The sequence below is a fragment of the Mollisia scopiformis genome, assembly GCF_001500285.1.
Source record: "Mollisia scopiformis unplaced genomic scaffold LY89scaffold_14, whole genome shotgun sequence".
NCBI lineage: Eukaryota > Fungi > Ascomycota > Leotiomycetes > Helotiales > Mollisiaceae > Mollisia > Mollisia scopiformis.
In genome coordinates, this window is record NW_017263594.1 from 265,281 (window position 1) to 279,636 (window position 14,356).

General features: G+C 48.5%; 5 protein-coding genes across 5 annotated transcripts; 3 read left to right on the plus strand and 2 right to left on the minus strand.

Moving 5' to 3' along the window:
• The first annotated feature begins 74 nt into the window (after positions 1 to 74).
• On the plus strand, positions 75 to 2,130 carry LY89DRAFT_685643 (uncharacterized protein). Its single transcript, XM_018215122.1, has 3 exons — positions 75 to 1,620; positions 1,667 to 1,895; positions 1,946 to 2,130. The coding sequence occupies exons 1-3, from the start codon at positions 448 to 450 to the stop codon at positions 2,095 to 2,097; spliced, it is 1,554 nt and encodes a 517-aa protein (XP_018070044.1). The 5' UTR covers positions 75 to 447; the 3' UTR covers positions 2,098 to 2,130.
• Positions 2,131 to 2,450: 320 nt separating this feature from the next.
• LY89DRAFT_782971 (beta and beta-prime subunits of DNA dependent RNA-polymerase) lies at positions 2,451 to 7,494 on the plus strand. Its single transcript, XM_018222632.1, has 6 exons — positions 2,451 to 2,675; positions 2,731 to 2,762; positions 2,812 to 2,840; positions 2,892 to 2,991; positions 3,050 to 3,199; positions 3,251 to 7,494. Exons 1-6 carry the CDS (start codon positions 2,633 to 2,635, stop codon positions 7,304 to 7,306), a joined length of 4,410 nt encoding a protein of 1,469 aa, XP_018070045.1. The 5' UTR covers positions 2,451 to 2,632; the 3' UTR covers positions 7,307 to 7,494.
• LY89DRAFT_647586 (neutral/alkaline nonlysosomal ceramidase-like protein) lies at positions 7,435 to 10,171 on the minus strand. The gene is made up of 2 exons (XM_018211965.1): positions 9,641 to 10,171; positions 7,435 to 9,591 (listed from the first exon to the last, which is right to left on the minus strand). The coding sequence occupies exons 1-2, from the start codon at positions 9,919 to 9,921 to the stop codon at positions 7,527 to 7,529; spliced, it is 2,346 nt and encodes a 781-aa protein (XP_018070046.1). The 5' UTR covers positions 9,922 to 10,171; the 3' UTR covers positions 7,435 to 7,526.
• Positions 10,172 to 10,565: 394 nt separating this feature from the next.
• On the plus strand, positions 10,566 to 11,497 carry LY89DRAFT_647590 (uncharacterized protein). Its single transcript, XM_018211966.1, has one exon. It carries the CDS (start codon positions 10,613 to 10,615, stop codon positions 11,207 to 11,209), a length of 597 nt encoding a protein of 198 aa, XP_018070047.1. The 5' UTR covers positions 10,566 to 10,612; the 3' UTR covers positions 11,210 to 11,497.
• Positions 11,494 to 13,452, minus strand: LY89DRAFT_782974 (putative camp-dependent protein kinase regulatory subunit). Its single transcript, XM_018222633.1, has 2 exons — positions 12,420 to 13,452; positions 11,494 to 12,323 (listed from the first exon to the last, which is right to left on the minus strand). The coding sequence occupies exons 1-2, from the start codon at positions 13,071 to 13,073 to the stop codon at positions 11,631 to 11,633; spliced, it is 1,347 nt and encodes a 448-aa protein (XP_018070048.1). The 5' UTR covers positions 13,074 to 13,452; the 3' UTR covers positions 11,494 to 11,630.
• Between the last annotated feature and the right edge of the window lie 904 nt (positions 13,453 to 14,356).

A 14,356-nucleotide genomic window follows, 5' to 3' on the forward strand; every position in this document is an offset into this window, starting at 1 on the left:
CGTTCACTCCGTTCCGCGACAGGGATCCGAGCACGGTCCCAAGCTAGGTTCGCAACTTCAAGACAGCAATCCTTTAGAGACAAAGCCATCCCGACTGTATCTGCTACCTAAAGCTCAGTGAAGTCTACGCCATCCTTTACCTGCCCAACTCTGCCTCATTCGCCTCCATTGTATTTATTGCTGCTGTTCTTCTTCAGCGTTTTGAAGCCTCGGCGCACGACCTGCTGACCTGACGTAAGGTGGAAACAAACGAAGGTTCTGGTGGAGGAAGTCCGCGACGAAATTCCAACAACCAATATCCAACATCTGCGACCTGCGGAAGATACGATACAATAGTGGAGGGCTTGGATTGTGCCTCCAGTTTCCAGGCTGAGGGCCGCTTGAAGCGCCTCCCAACACCGTTTGACGGAATCTTAAGAAGTCCTCCTTCATGGCTGCGATAGGACGATGAACTCTTTGAACATTCTCTCGGCACGAGTGTCGCCGCAGTCCACTCCTGCACCTTCAAGAAGCAATTCGTATGGAAACATCTTTTCGTCCGCGACAATAACTGAGGCAAGAAAGAATTCCAAGGAAGACGTCCTCAACGAGAAGACGGATGGTGCGGACGAAGCCCTAGATCAGGATTGTAACGATGATAGGAGTATACTTGAGACAAGTCCTCTATTAGAGAGGGTGGAGGACATAAAGCAGACCTCGGAGTCAACTGGGTGGCTGCTGATCCCGGCAAGATTTTCGGCTGCCTTCATCGACTCAACACGCTGGATCTTTTCTACTCTAGCTGCGCCAGGTGTATATCTAATTGCGTGTCTATATGATGAGAGAGGAAACTTTGCGCCTTTTACACAAATGCAAAGCGCCTTCTCTGGAGGTGGGAGGCGCCGGCCGACTGCACAGGCATCAGGATCATCCTCATCCGCGGACGATGATGCGAACACTACAGGAGAGAAAGGGATTGGCAAAAGTATTCCTGCTAGACGAGGGACGGGGAAAGGCAAAAAGGTAGTCTCGTCGAATTCCTCTTCTTCTGGGCTGTCGTCCGAATCCGAATCCGAACTAGAGAGACCCCAGGACGAAGCAGAACAACCTGCATGGAGCTCAAGCCGTCACAATCGATCAAAGTCATTGCAAAATTCCGACGAAATTGCTCCAGCGAGACGTTCCATCCGAATAAAGCTTCACAACGAAGACAGTCTGCGACAACGAAAGCACCGAAAAGCGCAGTCGACAAGCACGCAGAGTAATGGGTCGGGAGCTATAGCTGCCGGAGAGATATCTCCAGCAGCACTGAAATCCCCCACATCTCCAGCTTCCTCGCTGTTGATGACGAAGTACCCTCGTGCTCCAGCACCACCAAGGCCTTTGATACCTCGCAGGCAGCCATCTTACACCCTTCCCGAGCCACCGACTGGTAGGCATACTCAGAAGACTCTTATTCTGGATCTTGATGAGACCTTGATTCATAGTATGGCGAAGGGCGGGCGAATGAGTACTGGTCATATGGTTGAAGTGAATATAAACACAGTTGTTGGGTCTGGAAATAACGCAAGTCTTGCGCCTCAACACCCCATCTTGTATTATGTACACAAACGGCCACATTGTGACGACTTTCTACGGCGGGTAAGTTTGAAGTCCAATCAGTGAGGCACCCTTTGACATGTTTCAGGTGTGCAAATGGTACAATCTCGTCATTTTCACTGCTTCGGTTCAGGAATACGCAGACCCAGTCATCGATTGGTTAGAACAGGAGCGCAAATTCTTCTCAGGCCGGTTTTACCGGCAACATTGTACATTTCGACATGGTGCTTTCATCAAGGATCTGAGTTCTGTTGAACCAGATCTGAGCAAGGTCATGATACTCGATAACAGCCCTCTGAGCTACATGTTTCATCAAGGTAAGAAGATTAATGCTGGCAAACCTCAAACCTAGCTAATCAGTATCTAGATAATGCAATACCCATAGAAGGCTGGATAAGTGATCCCACAGACAACGACCTTCTTCATCTTGTGCCATTACTAGAAGGGCTCCAATACGTGACTGATGTCCGGGCCTTCCTTGCTTTGCGTGGTGGAGAAGATGGAAAGCATATAGCTTAATATAATCATACTCTCTTGCTCTTTTACCTTCTGAACGTCTTCAATTGCCTATGATCTTGTGACCTTAGGATGGTTTTCTCCAAGACTGTGGAGCAAAACATGCACCACGAAAAGATGTAAAGTGAATAGTGGAAAAGATCCCAAACTGCTCGGGTGCATTGCAGCTCAAGATTCGACTAATAGCCCTTGTTTTGACGAGAACTCTTACTCATTTGAAATAGGTAATCAACTTCCTCCACTTTTCACGATTTCTGAGAACAAAATATCGCAATAGTCATGCTATCAACATGCATCACTAAACTCATATGCCTTTTATGAAGCTGAAATCCAATTTTGGTGATCGAAGATGCGGGGTACCACGTGACTCGGTTCCGCCCCTCTATCAGAATCACTTTTTTTTGGTAGCTTTCGTTGTGACTCAATCCTCGCCAGAACACCGGAATTTCGATTATGATCCGATAGCAAGACACAAAATCTCTGCCATAATTGCAAGAACATTATCTCCATGCTTGATTTCAGGTAGCAGCTTGCCATAATGCAACAATTTTCGACTGGCGGGACAGAGGTCAAGGCGCAAGGTTGGTATTCTTTGGGCTACATTGAGATCGCTATGTGTGCTGACTTCGAGTTCAGTCGTCGACAAAGTGCCCAAGCGATTCAAGGAGGTAAGGAGAGTCTCTGGGAGGTGGATCAATTACTTACTTCGCAATGTAGCTGAAATTTGGCATTCAATCCATTCAAGAGTACGCAGCTCACCTTTTCCCCGAAACCACTGATGCTGATATTCTGCGCAGTGTCTCCGCACAAGCTGTCATCGAGGTATCAGATAGGATGCTCTACGATATCGAGAAGATGCGTCGTCCTACGCCGAACGGAGCCCTAGATGCAAGATTGGTAGGATTCCGTGTATAATACAAAAATAAATTTTGGCTGACGGTTATCGCGTTCTCAGGGAATATCGAGCAAGACTGGAATATGCGAGACATGTGGCGAAGGACTCCACAATTGTAATGGACATTTCGGACACATCAGACTTGCTCTGCCGGCATTTCACATTGGGTACTTGAAGTTGATCATGAACATTCTGCAGAACATCTGCAAAGTAGGCTGAAACTCTGCTGCTGGAGAGGCTAGAAAGTAACACTTTCCACAGGATTGTGCTCGAGTGCTTCTTACCGAAACCGAACGCCGAAGCTATCTTAAGGAGCTGAGGAGACCCGGCATCGACAATCTAAAGCGTACCCAAATCTGTAAGAAGATCAACGAGCAATGTCGCAAGGCAAAGACATGTCCCTACTGCGATGCGGTCAACGGTCAGATCCGAAAAGTGGCGCCCCTCAAGCTCGTTCACGACCAGTACCAAGCTTTCAATAAGTCGACAGCGGCCAAGAAGGTTGCTCCTCGAAGCCTAGTGACTTTTCACAACACCTTTGAGGAGGCGAAGAAGAATAATGCTGAGATCGACAAGCATCTTAAGAAAGCGATGGACGATCTCAATCCACTTCGAGTGCTGAATCTTTTTAAGCAGATCACCCCAAGTGATTGCGAGTTGCTTGGTATCAACCCTGCCGAGGGACGGCCTGAAATGTTTATCTGGCAATTCGTTCCTGCGCCTCCGATATGTATTCGTCCTTCCGTTGCGCAAGAGAATGCCAGTACAGAAGACGATCTTACTACAAAATTGGCTGAGATCGTTCACGTCAGCTCTCTTATTAAAGCAGCTTTGCAGAAAGGACAGCCTGTGGCGACGATTGTGGAGCAATGGGATTATCTCCAGCTGCAAATCGCCATGTATGTGAATAGCGATGTGCCAGGCTTGCAACAACCAGGGTCTGGGAAGGCAATTCGAGGCTTTTGTCAGCGATTGAAGGGTAAACAGGGTCGCTTCCGAGGAAACTTGTCTGGAAAACGTGTTGACTTCTCTGGCCGTACTGTCATCTCCCCCGATCCGAATCTTGGAATCGACGAAGTTGCCGTACCAATTCTTGTCGCCAAGAACCTCACATATCCGGAACGTGTTCAGCGACATAACATCGAAAAGCTGCGGAAATGTGTACTGAATGGACCCAATGTGCATCCAGGAGCTCAGCAGATTATGAAGAAGGACTCCGATCACAAGATCTCTCTGAAGTTCGCCAAAAGAGAAAATGAAGCCAAGCATCTTAGAATTGGTGACGTGGTGGAAAGACATCTAGAAGATGGTGATATCGTCCTTTTCAATCGTCAGCCCTCTCTTCACAAGCTCAGTATTATGAGCCATTATGTGAAGGTCAGACCGTGGAGAACATTCCGCCTCAACGAGTGTGTATGCAATCCTTACAATGCTGATTTTGATGGAGACGAAATGAACCTGCACGTCCCTCAGACTGAGGAAGCTAGGACAGAAGCTATCAACTTGATGGGTGTCAAGAACAACCTCTCGACCCCAAAGAATGGCGAGCCAATCATTTCAGCAACGCAAGATTTTATCACAGCTGCATATCTTCTGAGCAGCAAAGAGAATTTCTTTGATAGAAAGACGTTCACAAATCTCTGCATGTATATGGTTGACGGTAACACCCATCTCGACCTCCCACCGCCGGCTATTTTCAAGCCAGAGAAACTTTGGACTGGCAAGCAAGTCTTCAGTGTCCTTATGCGGCCAAATTCAAAATCACCAGTCAAAGTCAATCTCGATGCCAAGTGCAGAGACTACAAACCAAGTCCTGGCATGACTCCTGACATGGACCCCAATGATGGTTGGCTTGTGGTACGAAATTCAGAAGTGATGTGTGGAAGAATGGACAAAACCACTGTGGGCTCTGGCAAGAAAGATTCCATATTCTACATCATTCTTCGAGATTTTGGACCTGATGAAGCAGTCATTGCTATGAACAGACTCGCCAAGCTATCAGCTCGTTACCTCACGAATCAAGGATTCTCCATTGGCATCAGCGATGTGTACCCGTCGGCCCAGTTGAACGAAAAAAAGCAGGTTTTAGTCACGGATGCATACAAAGACTGTGAAGTATTGATTAAAAAATTCAAAGAGGGCAAATTAGAGAAGGCCACCGGATGCAACATGGAAGAAACTCTGGAGAACGCCATATCCGGTATTCTCAGCAAGGTTCGACAACACGCTGGTGAATACTGTATCGAGACCTTAAGCAAATGGAACGCTCCTTTGGTCATGGCTAAGTCGGGGTCCAAAGGTTCCACGCTCAACGTTGCCCAGATGATAGCAGTCGTCGGACAGCAAATCATTGGAGGCCAACGTGTTCCTGACGGCTTCCAAGACCGCAGTTTGCCGCATTTCCCCAAGAATGCTCGTCAACCGCCTTCCAAGGGTTTCGTTAAGAATAGTTTCTTCACAGGATTGACGCCTACTGAGTTCCTATTTCACGCCATCTCCGGTCGTGAGGGTCTGGTCGACACAGCAGTCAAAACTGCCGAAACTGGTTACATGAGTAGAAGGTTGATGAAGTCTCTTGAAGATTTGTCCACCCAGTATGATAATACTGTTCGCAATTCTTCCGGCATCGTCGTCCAATTCCAGTTTGGTGCTGATAAGTTGGATCCGCTAAACATGGAAGGTTCTGCAGTGCCTGTTAACTTTGAGCGAACATGGATTCATGCTGAGAATCTAACTTGGAACAATGAGGACGAGTCCCTACTGCCATGGGAAGTCACAGCTGAATGTATCGAACTTCTCAAGCCCGAAATAGCCAGATACGGTCGAAAAGGCCTATTGGGGGACACGCTAGAATACGATGATACTTCGAACTACGGCATCGACGAGCATGAGTCAGCTCGAGGATTTCTTCAGACAATTACCAAATTCGTTGCAGGTCTGGCGTCACGTATGGCCAAAGCCAGACAGAGAGCAGGTCTCAACGAATTCGAAGATGATCCGGAGATTTCGGGCGATCTCCGTGAAAATTCCGATGAAGAACCAGAAAGGAAGGAACAAGTTGAGCGTGTGGCTAAAGTTTCGAAGGCAACCCTGCAAATGTTCATTGCACTCTGCTTGAATAAATACGCCAAAGCACACGTTGAGCCTGGACATGCCGTGGGTGCCGTCGGAGCCCAGTCCATTGGTGAACCAGGGACCCAGATGACCCTGAAGACTTTCCATTTTGCTGGTGTCGCCGGTATGAGTATCACCCAAGGTGTGCCACGAATCAAGGAAATCATCAACGCCTCCAAGGTCATCAGTACGCCTGTAATCACATGCCCATTAATGAACAAAACAAACATTCCGGCCGCTCGTATGGTCAAAGGCCGTATCGAGAAGACGTACATTCACGATGTCATACGATTTATTGAAGACATGTGGTCAGCCAAAAGTGCTACTATATGCCTCTCGGTCGATATGGACGCTCTCAACGACATGCACCTTGGCATCACTGTCGAAGGTATTGCGGAAACCATTTGTATGAACAAGAAGTTGAAGATCAAGTGGGGTGATGTTAACGTTGACCAAGACTGTATCTTTGTCAATGTTACTCATGAGAGTGGTGGGAATATGGGAGCCCGTGGTGCAGCTGCCAAGAACAGGCTAACACTTGACGAGGGTGGATCTGATCTTCTGCTTCGAGTCAACCACTTGAAGCGTGCCTTGCCGTCTCTCGCAATATCTGGCTACCCAGATGCCACTCGAGCTATCATTCAGACTTCGGAGCAAGGTGAGAATACTGTTCACGTTGAAGGCTATGGACTTCGAGCATGCATGACCACAGAAGGCGTAGTTGGCACAGAGTGCACGACCAACAGCGTCATGGAATGTCGCGACGTCCTCGGCATCGAAGCAGCACGAACCACTATTGCAAAGGAAATCGCCGCCGTCATGGGAGAAATGGGTATCGACCCTCGACATATGCAACTGCTTGCTGATGTCATGACATATAAGGGTGAAGTTCTCGGTATCACTCGTTTCGGTCTCTCCAAGATGCGAGACAGCGTTCTGCAACTCGCCTCTTTCGAAAAGACTCCAGATCATCTTTTCGATGCCGCTGCTGGCATGAAAACTGATCTTATTGAAGGTGTCAGTGAATGTATCATCATGGGGCAGACCATGAACGTTGGTACTGGTGCATTCAAGGTAGTTCGAAAACTTGGTCTCAAGCCAGAAGACACCAACACGAAGTCAACCGCTTTCGAGGATGCATGGCGATGGGATCAGGCCGAGAGAAGAAAGGCAGCTAGGCGGGCTAAGACTAACGGTCGCTAGACGGAGATATGATCTTTGTGATCTGGGCATTTTGTGATTTACTTTCATAGCGTGCATAGCAGGCTGGAGTTCATGTGCCAATTGGGCGACTGGACATATCACGGCGTTCATTCAGTGGCTAGATAATCATCCAGATTCCCGAGTAGAGTAGATTCATGTATGAGAGACAGCAAAAAATAATGGGTATCCATTCTCATAACTTCATTCTTACAGACGTGAATCATGTCAAAACAAACTCCCCACTGAGACCTTCAAACCACATTATTGGCTTTCCTACAGACTTATGATCGCCGTAGTACTTTATACGATACTGCCCAGGCTCAGCCCAGCTTTCTGTTTCCCATACAATTTCAACCTCGCTTGTACCGAGAATTTCACTCGTTTTCTTCCAGTTGAAGATCAGAGACCAATCGCTATCATCTCGCACTCTCGTCCACCTGCCAAATTCGCCATCTAGTTTTTCTACAGCTGCATATGTTTGCTCAAGCCGAAGATTGTTGCGAGGATTGGCTCCTACAAAAGTCGCTGAGACAATGTCTCCAATCGAGTAAGCGGGTTTGACATCTGTCTTCACATCTCCAAAGTCCTTGAATAGTGGTGCGCCATCATATACAACTCCTGTGATGAACGACAATGATCTGTTGACATTGTCAGGAGGTGATGGGCCAGGCTCTGGTTGAGAAGTTGACGAAGCGCTGAGGTAGTGAAGATAGGTAAGGGTGAGGTTGATATACGCGTTCAAGGTAAATTGACCATAGAGCGTAGAGGCGCCCTCATATCTCTGGATACCATACTCTTCCGGTGTGGATATGTAATGAGTGTAGCTGTTCGCAGGCCCACCAAGGACAACAATAGGCTCAGCAGAAGCTGACCCAGACAGTGCCTGAGCAGCAGCCGAATCGTGGATTGCTTTCTTCCAGCGGCGTCCAGCCATAGTGGTAGCTTCGCCAGGACTGACTATGATCATGAATTGGCCAGCTCGAAATACTTGCACATCTACAACATTCGGTGTCCACAAGTATGGTGTGCTGATTTCGCCAACATCCAGCAGAATTGGCTTTGGGAAGTGGCATCGCTTTTGTTCCTCGGTAGGTTCCTTGATGGCACCAGAAACGACTCGCCAAACTGGAGAAGCATTAGGTGCGTTAGGATCGTTCTGTGTGAAGTCAAATGCACCCGGGCCATCTGATGTTCCAGCAGCAAAGGAATACCCTAGGGCAGCTGGGCAGGTCTGGACATAGCTTCCATTTGCGAGAGGGAAGCTGAAGTTCGACATGTCTTGGAATGTATGGAACGACTTGACCGTGGGTCCTGTGATGGGAACGCCAACAGTCCCAATGGTGTCGTACAAAGATCTGGCAGGCTCGAATTGCCTCCTACCTATTTCAAAGCAAGAAGAAGCACCGTTGTCTTTGACTCTGAAGAATGGACCTCTAGCATGGCAGTGTTGGCTCTTACCGTCACTGCATGTGCTGTTTTCGAAGGTGCATTGATCCCCAGATCCATCTTCACACCAGGCTCCAAGGACATTTGGACTGGTATCTCCAACACTAGCTTGCGAAAAACCAGCCACGAAGTCGTCCGCAACATTGTCTTCTGCCGAAAAACTCTTCTCGAAAAGATCCGCAGCCACTCCTTTGTTATCTCCAGAGATAAGAGTGTTGTTCCCCAACATGGAAGTTCCATGGGTTGGAAACCAAGTCAAGACACCAGTACTTTTGCCATCTGAGGCTCGCTGGAACTTGAGAAGCGTCAAAGTTTTCTCAACTGATCCATCGTCTTCAATACTCTCGTTGTATTTTACTCTTTCAGATTCTGGGTTCTCAAGGTAGGCGTACAGACTGCGGTTTATATTTGCACCAAAAACTTTGGTAGTACCAGCAGTCAGATACCCAGGCTGCAGGCTCATGTGAGCTCGTCGTATAGACAGGATGGCACCATCAACTATGGCTCTGTAGCTTTGCTTATCAAACCCCTTGCTGGTGATCTGAGGCAGAAGGTAGTTCAACCAAGCTCCAGGGCCAGAATGTGAATGTGTGCCAGTTACGGCAACATTGTGCTGTCCGTAGACATCATAATCTGAGCCCAATTCTTTCAAGCCATTGAGTATACCATATCGCACGGCAGTATCTCCAGATTGCGTGTCCAGAACGAGATATACGAATCTATCCTCGGGACGCTTTACATCTCCAACAATGAAAGCTCGCGAATATAATCGTTGTCTTAAGCCTGAACCGAGTTGTTTCGTATCTGCGTATCCCATCATGTTGATTTCCACAACGGGTCTAGAAGTTGATTAGCCCTGGCATTGGCATTTGAAGGAATACAGCATACCCAGTGATATCTGCCTTGCCCACACCAAGTAGGTACTGACTTCCCTTCGAGGTCGCGTGCTCCCCATTTTGAGCTCCATAGCTATCATCCAAATCCAAAAACCAGCTATATCTCTGCCTATCCAGTCTCGTATGCACAAAAGCCGCATATGCAAGTACCAAAGCTGCAACAACAGCAATAATTCTTCCCAGAGCTCCAAGATTTCTTCGCCACCTGGGAACTTCGCGGGGCCATTCTGGTTGCGCGGAAGGACCGGCCTTCGAATTGTAGAGGTGGTCCATTTTATAAAGAAAAGTAGAATATGTAGGTTCGAGGATACCCTCTCAGAGGGGGGTTAAATGGAGAAGTTAATTCATCGTCATTGTTCGAGCTTGTGATAGCACATTCGTAGCTTCCGCAAGCTTGTTTCCCGCCCGAGCAATTGGGTCGCTTACTTAAGGTTGTTTGAAGCATTCAGTTTCTTGTCCTTTCAAGAACTTGAAGAAGACCCCTCCAAGAGGATTTCAGCTCGGAATGGAATTTGCTCAAGAATATATGGCTTGATGGCTTTACCCAGATGTCCGTCTAATGAAGAATATCTGGGTATCCATGTACCGGCATATCTCAATCACTAGAACGTAGTGAAAAGCACTCTTGCGGCCTTGAGCGCGAGGCTGCAGTGGATGTACCTGCGCTGTGGAGAAACATCGACAACGGTTTGACTCACCACCTACATCATGAACAGCGTCTCACTATACGTATTGTTGGACATGTCAACAGTAATTGAACTCATCCTCAATGTCTGGAACGAGAACTGAACTTGCGCTCTTGAAACTGACTACAAAAGTAAAGGGGATTGGAGTCACGTGTCATCAGCTTCAACTACCCCTTTCGGGTATTTAAGCACAAACCATCTAAAATACCCCAATATCAAAATATTGCTCCTCCACAACTCTGCCAGCAAAAACCAACACACACACACAACTCTCCAAAATGCCACTCACAAACGCTATCCACGAATCCCTCCCCTACATCGACGCGGAACCCACGCCCGCCCAACGCTCTGCAGCCCAAGCCCTCATATCCCAAGAACTAGGCTCCCAACCGCAAGACCACCACCTTTCCCTCCCACCCCTCCTGCCCTCCACGCTCTCACCCGCCATGGAAGCCGAGCTCCAGCGCGCTTCTACAGGAGAAAAACTATCCTCCATCGACACCACGCGCTACGAATCCCTCTCTTCACCCGCCACAGCCTCCACCCTCCGCTCTGCCTACATCTCACAAACCTACCTCTCTTCCCGGTTGACCAACCTGTCGTTGCTCGAGAAATACGGGAAGAACGCGTGGCTAGTGTCGAACTCGCAACTGGAGGATATTCTGCGGGGACTGGAGCGGGAGTTGGAGGAAAGGAAGAAGGAGATTGATCTTGTGGTTGTGGAGAGGAAGGGCGCGCAGGAGGCGGTGGGTGGGGAGATGAAGGGGTATGAGGAGGCGTGGAAGAGGGGGGTGGGGAGGGTGTTGGAGACGGAGGTTGCGGCTGAGGGGGTGAGGAGGGAGATTTTGGAGAGGAGGAGGGAGGGTGCTAGGTGATTTGAGAGGATGGATTTGGGAGTTTCGGACTGAAGGGAAGGATGGCAACAATTGAAGAGATGCTCGTCGCTAGCACTAGCTACATCATAGATAGCTATGTCAAAAGCGGGGGATGAGTGATCAATGAGCTGGGTGTACAGCTGCACGGCGTTGGTGGATCAAGAAATGCATGGTACGGCGTTTGGAAAATACCAAAGATTTCATTACAGACCACAAGCAACTGTCAGAACAGCTAGCTCTATAATGGGCAAACTTCAAAAATCAAAAGCACAATAATTCATCTTGGAGACTAATCATTGAAAATGTTTCATTGTCCTCTCTGCATCAAAGGTATCGGAGCCAATAAAGCCAGTTGAACTCGTGAATGAACGTAACCATGTCTAACGCCTACTAATAACTTAAACCCCAAGTCCAAACATCGTTACTTCTTGTGGAGCGGATCAATTTCTTCCACTCCTTCATCATATTTCGTACGTCTCATAATGCTCTCGACTGGACCCAGCAATCTCTGGAAACCATCCTTGCCTAATTTGGCGACCTTCACTTCTGTCTTACTGATGACACTGGCGGCTCTGGGAGCATCGTTCAGTAAGGCGAGCTCACCAAAGTAGTCACCTTTGGTATATTGCTTTACCGCACCTTGGGTGCCACTCTTGTAAGCTTCAGCCTGACCACTTTCAAGGAGATAGAAAGCTTCGCCAGCATCACCTTCCTTGATGATTGTAGTGCCTGAAGGATACTTATGTGTCTCCAGCGCATCTGCGATCTTCGATCTCTCATACTTCGTAAGTGACGCCAGAAGGGGAACTTCTTCTAGGAAGCTCTCGTACAGACGGCGACGTTGGAAGGTTGAGTCCATGAGGATCCGACGGAAGGTGATACGATCAAGAGCCCAAAGAGTACAGCCGGCTTCTGCTGACATGACAGTAGCTGCTCTGGGAGCGTTATACATGAGGGCAAGCTCTCCAAAGGAACCACCAGGCCGAATAGTCGCGACTTCCTCGCCCAAACCTGCTGGGCCTGGTTGCAATGAACCACTCTTGTTGACATAAACAACGAAAGAACCCTTCTCTACCACATAGAAGTAGTCGCCTTCGTCTCCTTGTGTAATGACCTGTTCGTGCTTAGTTAGTACCTGCGGCTTCAGACAAGTACAAAAGGTGCAAACGGTGCAAAAGCAAGAACAAATATCGTATCCTTGAGCACATACTTTGATTCCCTTTGCTGGAATTGCTTTTTCCACCAGAGCACCCAACACTTGAGCACTCTGCTCATCGTCCAAGTGGCTGAAGAGGAAGTTGCCAGAAATGGACTTCTTTAAGCGCTGCAGCTGTTCCTCGGTCTTGTGGTGGAAGGGTGGGGACCAGTTGTCGTTGGAAGCAGCTGTTGGATTGAGTGATTCAGCAGAGACTGATGTTCGTCGGCCCATTCCATACTGAGATGGAAATCCATCTGCCGCCTTGAAAGACGATGGTGGACCTTCTCCAGAAGCATCACCGCCAAATGGCGCACCGAACTGACCACCACTGTTGCCGAAGTTGAAGTTGGGAGAGGTAGGTGAAGTGATTGTGTCAGTCTCGTCCTCCTCCATAACCTTTGAGATTTGTCCAGAACCTACTTGCTCGCCCGCATTTGTAGTAGCTCCGCCGAATGGGTTGGAATTTGAGCCGAATCGGCCAGGAAATGTGCTGCCAGACATCTTGGTGCCTTGGGTATTGAGAGACGAAAGGAAGTGGGAGCGTTCGAGCTCGAGCTGTCGAGTGAAGTAATTGGCGCAGAATTGTATCAAGTCGGTCGGATTGTTCTTGAGAATCTCTTTTCTGAGGGAGTCGATCACGTCGAGAGAAGCAGAGGAAAGTGACATCGACAGACCCTAGTCTCGTCTCGGAAGCTCAATGGCAGTCGCTGCAGACGGTTTCTGTGTTGTTGAGGAAGGGGCGACTCCAGGAATTATTCGCGGGACTCGCTCGTCACTCAAGCAGGCAACAGCTACAATCTAGGGACGTGATAACAGCATTAGTCAAAGACTTTGGGAGATGCAACGATTGATAAGGAGTGAGTGGCTGCCATGGAGATCTTCCACGAAGTCGCAGGGACCCGTGAGTTGGCACCTATGACCATCGGCCGTCGAGACATGCCGGGATGACAGGATCGAGTATGCTTTCGGAGGGGCAGCTGCATAGCAATGCAAGCGAGGGGAACTTACAGTACAATGGCAATCCCGTTCGCATCAGAAGATGACAATATGGTCGACGGAGGTCGTGAGAGCTCGTGGGCACGGCAGGATAAAGTAAGTGATGGAGGGGAGAGAAGTCTCGCTAGGAGAGAAGGTGGGGAGCGGAGTCTTGATTGGGTGTCGAAGCTTAATGGAAGCTTCGAAGGTTCGATTTTCCTTCTGGAACAGCTGCAGTCCACTCAGCACGAGGGACGAACGAGGAAAATCGCCGCAGTGCAGTGTCACAGCCAATAATGATCTTGATATGACAGCGGCAAACGAGCAATCAATCAATCTCTCCTCCACCTCAGATTCCCCTTTTGCCCTCGGTGCGGAAGAGTGCACGTCGACCAGCTAATGCAAGATAAGATGAGTGTCCGTGTGCGATGCGATGGGGATTTCGTGATGGACTAGGGTAGGTATGTCGGTATGGAGAATAAGCTCCAGGAAGTGCAACACCCCTCTTGACCAGAGGGGGCGGTGAGATGCGATCATGACAGTCAACATTCGTGGTGACATAAATAATTCTTTCTCACAAAGAAGTCGGCTTTCCATGCATCAGACTCCCGAGTCATAAATCAGGAACGTCTCACCTAGACCATCGACGATGAATGTCGAGACACAAAAACCGCTCTGCTGATTATGAGAGCTCGAAACATACCTATTCAAGACTGCTGGTGGGTCCCGTTTCTTCATGTCTCAATTGAATCTGGCGGGGTCGAAGTTGCAACGTTCCTCTGCAGTCATACGAAGTACCGTGGTACATCTACAAGGTCAAACTCACCTTATCAAGAAACTGTCAAATCATCTATGTTACTATGCCGTACAGAGTTGAGGATAAGTAAAGAGATGAATAGCTTTCTCTTTCACAGACTTTGTACCTAATGTAGAGCTGAAGCCAACTGAGTGTGAAGGTTTCTGTTCGTACAGAG

What these genes read in the sequence shown, in the direction of transcription:
- LY89DRAFT_685643 (XM_018215122.1), top strand. Translation starts at nt 448, where the DNA reads ATGAACTCTTTGAACATTCTCTCGGCACGAGTGTCGCCGCAGTCCACT. An exon ending in GTGACGACTTTCTACGGCGG is followed by an intron (nt 1,621 to 1,666) that starts GTAAGTTTGAAG and finishes GACATGTTTCAG; the next exon opens with GTGTGCAAATGGTACAATCT. An exon ending in GAGCTACATGTTTCATCAAG is followed by an intron (nt 1,896 to 1,945) that starts GTAAGAAGATTA and finishes ATCAGTATCTAG; the next exon opens with ATAATGCAATACCCATAGAA.
- LY89DRAFT_782971 (XM_018222632.1), top strand. Translation starts at nt 2,633, where the DNA reads ATGCAACAATTTTCGACTGGCGGGACAGAGGTCAAGGCGCAAG. An exon ending in TGCCCAAGCGATTCAAGGAG is followed by an intron (nt 2,763 to 2,811) that starts GTAAGGAGAGTC and finishes TTCGCAATGTAG; the next exon opens with CTGAAATTTGGCATTCAATC. An exon ending in TTCTGCAGAACATCTGCAAA is followed by an intron (nt 3,200 to 3,250) that starts GTAGGCTGAAAC and finishes CACTTTCCACAG; the next exon opens with GATTGTGCTCGAGTGCTTCT.
- LY89DRAFT_647586 (XM_018211965.1), bottom strand. Translation starts at nt 9,921, where the DNA reads ATGGACCACCTCTACAATTCGAAGGCCGGTCCTTCCGCGCAACCAGAA. An exon ending in GGCAAGGCAGATATCACTGG is followed by an intron (nt 9,592 to 9,640) that starts GTATGCTGTATT and finishes ATCAACTTCTAG; the next exon opens with ACCCGTTGTGGAAATCAACA.
- LY89DRAFT_647590 (XM_018211966.1), top strand. Translation starts at nt 10,613, where the DNA reads ATGCCACTCACAAACGCTATCCACGAATCCCTCCCCTACATCGACGCG.
- LY89DRAFT_782974 (XM_018222633.1), bottom strand. Translation starts at nt 13,073, where the DNA reads ATGTCACTTTCCTCTGCTTCTCTCGACGTGATCGACTCCCTCAGAAAA. An exon ending in TTCCAGCAAAGGGAATCAAA is followed by an intron (nt 12,324 to 12,419) that starts GTATGTGCTCAA and finishes AAGCACGAACAG; the next exon opens with GTCATTACACAAGGAGACGA.